The sequence below is a fragment of the Falco peregrinus genome, chromosome 6, assembly GCF_023634155.1.
Source record: "Falco peregrinus isolate bFalPer1 chromosome 6, bFalPer1.pri, whole genome shotgun sequence".
NCBI classification, from domain to species: Eukaryota; Metazoa; Chordata; class Aves; order Falconiformes; family Falconidae; genus Falco; species Falco peregrinus.
This window is the reverse complement of record NC_073726.1, coordinates 20,967,751-20,977,918: the sequence shown is the minus strand read 5'-3', so window position 1 is coordinate 20,977,918 and position 10,168 is coordinate 20,967,751. Positions and strand designations below refer to the sequence as shown.

The following is a 10,168-nucleotide window of genomic DNA, read 5'->3' as shown; positions in this document are numbered from 1 at the left end:
GCCTCCTGCACAGAGAAACACACACAGAAAAGTCGGTCTTCCTTAGCCCCACACCTTACAGTCTCTCCAGTGGCTGGGCTGGACCCCTGGTGTTTCTGATAGTCAACTCCTCCAGTTGTCTCACTCACAGAGACATACACACAGCTGGTTCCCAAACCACTTAACCTATTTGATGGCTTATCTGGCTTGATGCTTACTAACATACATACTCTCACTCACTGTAGTTGCTAGAACCCAAGACATGCGGGACCTTGTGATCCATGGTCTGACACCAGTTGCTGGCACTTAGATCCTCACTGATTCCAGTTGCTGGCACCAAATACATGCAGGCTCCTGTGAGCTGTGGTCTCCACTCCAGCTGTAGGCACTTAAATCCTCATGCACACATGTGCACACAGATCAGAGCTGGACAGCTAGAAAAAGAGTTAGAAATGGTAGAAGACAGGAAAGACTGTGCTGATCAGACACAGGACATGGCTAGATACTCATACTGGCCAAAACCATTTTACATGCAACCAGCCCCTTGTATCCCCTTTCCCTCCATTTTCCCATGCTTGTTCATCCCCAAACCATCTAGACCAGGGGTCCTCAAACTATGGCCCATGGGCCGGACACAGCCCCCCTAGGGTCCTCAATCCCACCCCCTGGTATTTACAGGGCCGCCCCCTGCCAGGGGTTGGGGGGGGGGGGAAACCAAGCAGTCGCAGATGGCTGCCTGCCACTTCATCCGTGTGCCAGCCCCCTGGTTAAAAAGTTTGAGGACCCCTGCTGTAGGGGAATGAAGACAGTGGGTTGATTGACATTGATAATATGCAGCTGTGGCCTTGCTTTGATGATGTGCAGCTGTAGCTCATCCCAGCAAAGTGGTTAAATAGCTCTGAGGAGCGTGGGAGTGAATGGTCCTGGATGAAGGAGGAGCCTGGGGAAGGGGAAAACCCCAATGTAGCAGCAACAGGGACTGTGGTCTGGCAACAGGAGGATGGAGGCCCAGCATAGACAGTAGGGTTTGACCATTGGTAAAGTTTTTTGCTGCTTGTTAGTTTCATAGTGCTGTGACAATTGGTGCCCCATGTGAGGCAAACTGATTTGGACTCAAATTGCTACATTTCCCCACCTTTGGTTCTTCCCCTAAACACCTCATGATAAGTTCTCTGCAATCCACAAATTCTCTTCCCCTGCACCCCATAATGTTTTTCCATACCCCTAGGCAGTCACCCAACTCAGTCTGTAAGACACTCTGACAACATCTCCCACTGACTTGTGATGGGTGTCACCTTCAGGCCTGTGGGGGTGATGGTTTCCCTATCGCAGCCTTAGAAGGAGCTGGGACAGGGGCTTAATTTTTCTTACTGGGTTATTTGGGGGTTTCCCCAGCCTGTGGTTGTCTCTTTTTGCTCCTTCCTGTTCATGCAAATGAGCCTTTTATGGGTTGACTGCACTTCTGGGGTGGTTCTGGGAGTAGGTAGGTCAGGGGATTGTTTGGGGTCCCCTATCTGCTGTTGTTCCTCTGGGCTCCTTCGTGTGTGTGGAGGTGAACTTTTTCCCACATAGCCTAATGTTTGTGATGGGCTACTTCTATAACACTTTCTGGTCTTATACACAAAAGTTAACCGACATTTCTAGTTGAGAAAACAGACTCTTAAATCCAGTTAGAGGAGTAGATCTTTACTTCACCTCACATCTTGTAGCCTTTTCTTTTTATCTTCATGTATAATTTTGTCAAGGCTTAAAGTAGGGTAGTGTACCAAACCAGTATAGATCTTGATGCCAGTTTCTGGTTAACTTTCTCACCCTTTCTGATCTGGCTTCTGAAATAGTGGTGATTCGCTAGATTATCTTGCACCTCTTTTCCATTTTAAGAAGGCCGTTCGTATCATTGAAACTTTGAGGTTTATAAATCAGTCTCTAAGCAGATTAACATTTATAATTAGCTTGTGGAATGTTAGATCCTCACTGAACTGCCACTAATGTCGAACGTGGACAGGAGCCGATGGGCAGTGCTGTGAGAGCAACAGGAGGAAGAGGATCGTTCCTGTAGCATCGTTCTTCTGAACACACATACACATGGGGAACAATAGCAGCTCCACAGTGGATGATCTGCAGGCTGTTGAGATCCACCACTGGTACAAAAAGTTCATGATGGAGTGTCCTTCTGGACAGCTGACAGAGCACGAATTTAAACAGTTCTTTGGGCTTCGAGGGCTGGATCCAGAGGCCAATGAGTACATTGAGCAGATGTTCCGCACGTTTGATATGAACAAGGTGAGTTCACCGGCAAGGAAATTAACTGCCTAAAAGTGAACCAGCTCCTGAACTTTTAGAGTCCTCAGTTTTCTCTTACAAACATTGGTGTGGAAAGCTGCTGAGGGACACTAATGTAAAGTAGCTAAATGCAAGAAGCAAATTAATATGCATACATAATGACATAGATAACAGAACCTTAAATAATAATACCTTATTATCTACCTACCTTGTGCAAGTTTGAGAATTCCTTATTGTGTTTTGATGGACTTTGCCTTGTTTCACTAGCAAAATACTAATGAAAGGAGATTTAATTTTTATTCTTGTTCTTATATGTTCTTATTATTCAAAAACATGTCTGTATTAGATAGTAGACACTACAGGAACCAAACACAATATAAATCATTATAACATTCACAGAGGAAGTAATTTCCAGGTATTTGCCAGCTGAAGTTAATACTGCCAGGGCGGACCACTGATGTAGCTCTCCTCAGTGAGGAGAGGTAGGTAGTATTCCTCACTGTGACAGGTGACCACTAGCTATCTCTAAGGTAAGAAATGGTAGCCCCCATAATTCCTTTAAGCATGCAATTCCTCTCACTTTTGCTTGTTTTTTATCCATATATACTTAAGCCCATGCTTGCAGGCCTGTAATCTCAATGACAGAGAAATTTGGTTTTATGGCAGCCTGGGAAGATGCAGAAAATTGTTCTCTGCTCCAAGGTTCTGAAATGGCTGGAGCAAATGGCTGTGAGTCAAGGAGGAACTAGTCACAGAGACATGCGAAACAGGTAGGAAACCACAGGGTCAATTTTGAAGAAGGAAAGCCTAGGGACTGAGCAAAAAGCATTGGTTTGGACAACATGTGAGAAGGCATAAGGAGTTAAGGAATGTTACAAAATTCTTAAAGTAAGAGAGGAGCAGCCAGGCTCCATCAGGGTAGCTGAGGTCTTGTGGTGGATGTAATGACTGGCAATGACTGCAAATCTTGAAGAATATTCTGTCATCTTAGAGTTCTCTGTGGCCAGGATGATGATAGTGGTGAGAAGCAGTTTTATAAAGTAAACCAACACACTTACAGTTCTAGCACAAGACTTTACCTCTGTCATTTCTTGGGATGTTTAAAGACTTAGAATTTCTTTAAGAATGTTACACATTGTGAAGTTCTCCTGTGAGCCCCATGTTACGCAGTAAGCAACGTTTTAAGAAGACTCAAATTCAAATTTGGTCATACAAAGATATAAAGCTATCTTCTAAGTAAGGTGGCAGCTAGTAGAGATGGATCTACAGCAGTTAATCTTAGTCTGTTAATAGTTAGCCACTTAATCTAAGCTCCTTTTATAAACAAGGGCAAGGAATAAGAGCACCCGGAGGAAGACTCACCCTGTAGTAATACAGACATCGACAATGGATGGGATCATCTGCCCTCTGGGCCTTCAGATTCTGAGAACTCTGCTGAGGACAAAGAGGATAAATTTGCATTTGAGCTATTTTAAAAATTTCAATCACGCCCTCCTTCCCGCCTCTAGAGCTCGTTATCTTTGTGTTCTGTGGCTTTGCTGAGTGAAGTTATGAAAAACTCACATAAGTGGAGTACTACAGTGATCCTGAATAAATATTTTAAAATGTTGTGATTCTTGCTGTAAAACAGTAGTGCTCTGCTAGTCCACCTACATTTGCCTTTCGCATATATTTGTTTACATCCATTCCAGAAAGACACCTGACTTTATTTAAATGCCTCGATAAATGAAAGTTCATTTTCTTGCTCTGCAGTTTGTTGAAGTAGTTGGTCAGACTCTTTGACAGTGATAGGCACTTCATTTGTTGTTTCTTTTTAACCGCTCCAAATTTTAGTCAGTGTTAAATCTAGGGAATACGAACCTTTACTGTCTGGCATTTTTTTGCAGAGGAAACAAGACCTTCTTGAGTTTCTTTGTGGATTCAAGATGTGGAATGCTTAACAACCTAAATACAGAACAAATTTTCCAGTTCTGAAATCATGTTCTTTGTGTTTTAAAAATATCTTCAGTCACTTTTTTTCAGAGAGTGGAGAAGAGATCTATGGTTTACTGCGTAGTTTCCCACAAAGACAAAGCAGACTAGTACCTAGTACTAGAAAACCTCAGGTAGTATTACTTTCTACTTTTCTGTAGCCAGGGCTCTGGATCTATTTTCTCTCCCAGCAGTCAGCTCTGGTGGACAGAGAGGGGTTTGTTCACACTGGCCATGAGGAGCAACAAGTTCCATCTCTGCAGGTGATGAGCACAGAGTAGTCTAGACATAAGTAAGATCATAACTTTAGGAATCTAGGTATTTAGGAGATCTTTAAGGTGGCCAGAGAAATAGCACGTGTGTATATGTGTCTCTGTGTACTAAAGCTTTTTCTGAAGTCCAAGTCTGTGCCATTTTTTTTACTTCCTGATTTTTAGCTGTGAATGTAAGGAGCAATAATGTAAAAGGGCTCCAGAGCCATAACTCCCTCAGTTTGTTCCTGTCACAATCTGGTTTTCCCACAGGATGGGTATATTGACTTCATGGAATATGTAGCTGCCCTCAGCCTCGTCCTCCGTGGGAAGATGGAGCAGAAATTGCGGTGGTATTTCAAGCTCTATGATGTAGATGGCAATGGTTGCATTGATCGACATGAATTGCTCAACATCATTAAGGTGATTATCCAGGGGTCTGTGTTTTTTCATTTCCTTAAAGCCCAATTTCACCACACAAGCAAGACTTTAGCTGTTCCCCATATGGATGATCATGGATGAGACGTTCTTTAACAGCGTTCTTTTTTTAGCAGCATTCCCCACAAGTAAGCAGACTTGACAGATTCTTCTTTACCACCACGGCACATGTTACAGCTTAGTTAACTCCATAAAGTTGTTTTAGCTATCTAGGACCTAAATTGCACTTTCCAAGTTTTCAGACTCCATGACTGTCAGTTGCAGTCTCTGCAATGTGTCCTTCACATATCCTTTTCCCCATGTGAACAGTAGTTGGAGAGTTATTCCCAGTTTGCTTTTTAGAACCAGCTCCTAAATGTCAATGCAGTAAAACAGTTCTGGCTGGCAAATAGTTTAAAGAATGACTGTCTACGGAAAAGATTGTATGCAAATAGCTATTGTGGAAGGTGTTGGTATTACAGGCATAAATATGACCTTATGAATAACTCAGAATAAATTATGCTGGAAATTCAGATTATTCTGCAGAGAGTGGGAAATTAGGAAGACGCAGGAAAGATTCAATGGCCCTAAATAATTTACATTTCTGAATAAGAAAAGTCAGGAAATGGATCTGGTGAAGACTTGAAGCCTGAGCTGTCCACAAAACCACTAATAAGATATTAATAATACATTCTTATCTGGATATGAGTTTTAGTGCTGGGCATTGAAAAGACCAAACCAAATCAACAACTGTAATAACATACAGCCTCCTGCTAATAATTTGCAACAGAAATACTCAGACTTCACAGTGAAGCAATAGATAGTGTTTAACACAGAGCTCTTAAGAAACAAGTCCTTTGGGTGATAATTGGTTGCAACCAATTTGCTGCTCTTTGAAATTTGTGACTGTAGTTCAGTGTCTTTTTTGGCAGCCTTAGGAAGTTGCTGAGGTGAGTTTTAGTAAAATGGCATTTCAAAAAGAGTGAATAAACATACCAAATATTGGAAGATAAAAACTAGAAAATGAATAGTCATAGAATCAATATGAAGGCTCTGGAATCAGGTATTTCGTGGACATCCTCAAACAAAGGAAACAGGCATGGAAAGAAAAAGTGCTCTGCACTATATTGGTATGAATAAGATGAACTCTAGTAAACAGTAGTGAATAATACTTAAACTTTCTCAAGCTGGAAATGAATTTCAGTGAGCTTTAGGGAGAAGCAGGACACACTGCAAGCAGTATATAAATGGAAGTGGAGAAAGCAAGAACAGAAATAAATGACCACAGCATATAACAAAGGGATTTTATAATGTCAAATGCAGAGGGTGTTTGACAGTGTTTATGGGGCTTGGTGGACCACAGGGTAATAGAAAGTAGATCAGCTAGGTGGATCCTGATTATGCCATTTCTACAGCGCTGAACCTCTACCTAAGCAGATTTAGGGTGATCCTCTGCTCGTTCCGTGCTCCAGAACCATGCTCCCTTTGCACTCTTCAGTGCCAACAGTAAGGCCTGATGATTTCTACTGTGTTTTCCTGTGACGCTGGTTCATTTGTGTGAGGAAGGTAACATGTGTGGCTATCTTGCTCTGAATCTATGCTGAGAGGCTGCAGTGGAATCAGTCTATCTTTTTGGGAGCCATTAGACAGCTTCCTATTCTTACTCCTTTCTTTTAGGCTATTCGAGCTATTAATGGTGGTGGCCATGAAACTAGTGCAGAAGAGTTCACCAACCGAGTCTTCAACAAAATTGATGTCAATGGAGATGGTAAGGTTCCTGTCTTTGTCATCCAACTCAGATGGTCTCTGAGAGACATCTCTCTCAGAGAGACATCTATGTCTTCTTTTCTTTATTGAACTTTATGCTGCTTCATTTTATATTTGCTCGCTATATGAATTCTCATCCAGTAGTGCATTCTCCATGAATTTTGCTAAGGCATTTTTCTCCTTGCATCGTACATAATCAGTATGACAGGAGTTGTTCCCTGTACTAAGTCTCAGCTGTGTTCTGTCCACATGAGTTTGGCAGTGAGGTTTTGGAGTGGGGATTTTTTGTTGGCCTGTTTTATGTTGCTGCGTAGCTTATGTCAGAGTTAGAAATGGGAAACATTAACAGATGGCCCCAGCTGCTCCTAACTATTTCAGCAGCAAGGAAAGGAAGATTTGGAACTTATGTTGAAGTTCAGAGTTTCTTCACTGGGTCTGCTACAGACAGTAGAGCAAGCCCATGAAGAACTATGGACCAGTTAGTCAAAAATCACCCAACACCACTGTAGTTGCTGTATGTCCCTGAGATATTTCTTTCCTTGCTACTTCATGTGCTCATTACCTTCTGATAGGCTCTTTTGTTATTCTGGAAGAACTCTGCCAAGCTGATTCCCTGTACAAGGGTTTTTTTGGCCTACGACAGAAAACCCATTTCTCGGAAGTTAGATCACAGTACTCCTTTTCCTCTTCAAATGTGGATTGGCATGATTCTGATGCCTTCTGTCTGTGTCTCACATAGGTGAACTTTCTCTGGATGAATTTGTGGAGGGAGCAAGAAAAGATGAGGAGTTCATGGAGGTTATGATGAAAAGTTTGGACCTGTCACACATTGTGGCCATGATCAACAACCGTCGGCATAGTGTATAAGTCATGCTGGGAGAAAACGCTGTGCTGAAACACAGAAGGGTTTAAACACACCGCAAAGGAGAGACAGCATTTTTAAAAACAAACAACACTTCAATAAACACACATACGGAAATAGGAACAGAAAGACACTATTATATTTGTGTATCTGAATTCCTGTGCAAATAGTGAAGCTCAGCCACATACATGCAGGGTAGGTTCAGAAAAGCTGGGTCTAGGTGGCAATATTTCACTTGGCTTCCTAAAATTTAAAGACCAAGTTTCAGGGCACAAGTTTCCTCCTTATTCTGTGTCCCATATTATCACTTTGCAATGGACTAAAAGTAATGCTAAGTTTGTGAAAAGCACTAGCAGAACAGGATGTTGGAGTGTGGAGAATTTCCGACGTGTACAAAAGAGCTTCAAACTGTTACCCATGTAGACAGCTATCAAAAGAGTGTAACTTCCACTGTTCTTGTCATGGTGTTAGGTCATAAACACCAGCATATTTGTACCAGATGTACTTGGATTTGGTGTCTCTACAGAAGTAGCTGTATTCAGAAGATCTCAAGAGCTGAAAGAAAAATCAGTCTTTAAGGCTGATGGTGATAAATCTGTTCCCAGCTGCGCTGTCAGTAATGCTGCTCTTTGCAGCTTTCTGTGATCGAAGAACTCTTCACCAAGCAAGTCGACAGTTTAGGAGCAGCTTCTGTAACCAGAGAAAAAGTGCTACTCAGTTTCCTGAAGCACAAGAATCACCCGAGAGATCAAATCCTTTTTACACTTGCTGTCCTACCACTCTCCTCTCAATACAACCGAATAAATGAAATATGTGAAGATGATCCTAATATTGTTGCTTCACATGTCCTTTATTGGTCTTTCTTTTTATTCTTGGGGTAAGAACCTAAGAAGCAAAAGAAACAACTCTGCAAGGTGGCTTGTGAGTTCTGCTGTTCATGTGAACACTGAAGTTGATACTCTAGATCAGTGCTGCCACAAATGACTCTGTGTCTTTGTACACAATTCGAAGAGTGATGTAGCATGCATGGAAACTGAGCAAACTGTGTCTTGTTCACTAATGTTAGGTAAGGTAACAAATGAGAAGCGCCTTTGAATTTGGAGAGAGAACCAGAAAATAAAAGAAGAATGCAGGAAAAGTTCAGCAGAGTGCCTATGCCATAGCTGGGCATGTTTTCCGTGTGCAAGAGGAAGAACTTGCAGACCTGTAACAAGACAACTTTACAGTGGACTTGATCTTGCTTATATTTAAGTTTCTGTGATGCCCGTATGTATACTGAATGCAGTGTCTGGCCTTTCATCTCAGTCAGGGGAGATTTAGTCAGCATTGTCACTGGATCTTGAGGGAGTGAGTGATTGTGTTTAGAGCAGGTGCCAACATTTTGCCAGGTGGGCTCATACTCTGGGTCTCACAGGCATGTACACATCTGCAGTCTTAGAGCTTGTGAGAGGAATCACAGCCTGAGGATTGACAAACATTGCTCAGTTCTGCACGGGATTATTACGAGTGTGTGCTGTTGGGCTGTGCTGTCCCTTTGGACTGAGGAAGGCAGAGGTCTTTTTTTCCAGACTCTATTGAACCTGCCCTGTACCTGTTACGAGTCCTTGGTCTCTTGTAGTTTCATGGGTCAGTTACATGTAAAACTGTATTTTTATTATCATCTGACATACAGACCCTCCCTACTTTTAATTCTTAGGAATGTAAAGAATTTGTGTAAGTGCAGCTGATGCATTAAAGAAATCACCAAGAAGTTCTAAGCAGCTAGCAGTGTTGCAGCAAGCTGTCACACACAATGTACAGAATCTTCTTGATGTACATAAAGGAGAAGGGCATGTACATTCTCAATAATCCAGAATATTTATAAGTGGAGTTTAATTTTTAATTTTTTTAATAGGTGTTATAGTAACCTGGTTCTTCCTTAGCTGTCATTACTGATGATGCTGGAACATTTCCCAGCTAAGATCCAGTTATGACATTTCTTATAGACAACAAGCCCACATAATGTCATTACACTAAGTTGCAGCTGTGTGTTTTGTTATTGATATTTCTATTCTGCTACTGAATGATTTCATTGGTTTTTGGCTCTGCAGCCAGTGTGTTCTGCGAGAGACCAATCCATCAGTATATGTGCCTTTGTTGGTAGGTGTGGGAAGGGAGACTGGGCAGCGGGAGAGGAAATCATTGTAAAGGGGAGATAATTGTTTTCTGACCTATTTGACTTTCTTTGTACAGTTAAGATTAAAAAAATGTACAATAAACATATCTTGGAACTGTTCCCTTTGATAGAATAGAATAATTAGGAGGATAATATCTAGAGGTATGGTTTGGATTCAGCACATTAGGGTTTTCAAGTATCTCCAAGGATGGGAACTCCACAACTTCTCTGGGTTAGGGTGAGGGTTTGGAGTTAGGGGTTTAGGATTAGGGAATATGGTTAGGATGTTAAGTGTTGAAGTTATCATTTGGGATTGGGTCAAGGGTTAAGGTTCAGGGTGAGATTAGAATTAGGGGATTGGGTTTGGACTTTGGCTCAGGTTTGGGATTTGGGTTAATGTTGCTATTTTAAGAGTTAGGAATTCAAGTTCAGATTAGGGTTTAGGGGTTTGGGTTAAGGGGGTAGGGGTTAGATTTAGGATTA

The 10,168-nt window shown here is 41.8% G+C and overlaps 1 protein-coding gene across 1 annotated transcript; it reads left to right on the top strand.

Annotated features, from left to right (window-relative positions):
• The first annotated feature begins 1,949 nt into the window (after positions 1 to 1,949).
• Positions 1,950 to 9,790, top strand: LOC101916831 (guanylyl cyclase-activating protein 1-like). The gene is made up of 4 exons (XM_005243462.3): positions 1,950 to 2,262; positions 4,758 to 4,907; positions 6,579 to 6,669; positions 7,408 to 9,790. Exons 1-4 carry the CDS (start codon positions 2,065 to 2,067, stop codon positions 7,533 to 7,535), a joined length of 567 nt encoding a protein of 188 aa, XP_005243519.1. The 5' UTR covers positions 1,950 to 2,064; the 3' UTR covers positions 7,536 to 9,790.
• The last annotated feature ends 378 nt before the right edge of the window (positions 9,791 to 10,168 follow it).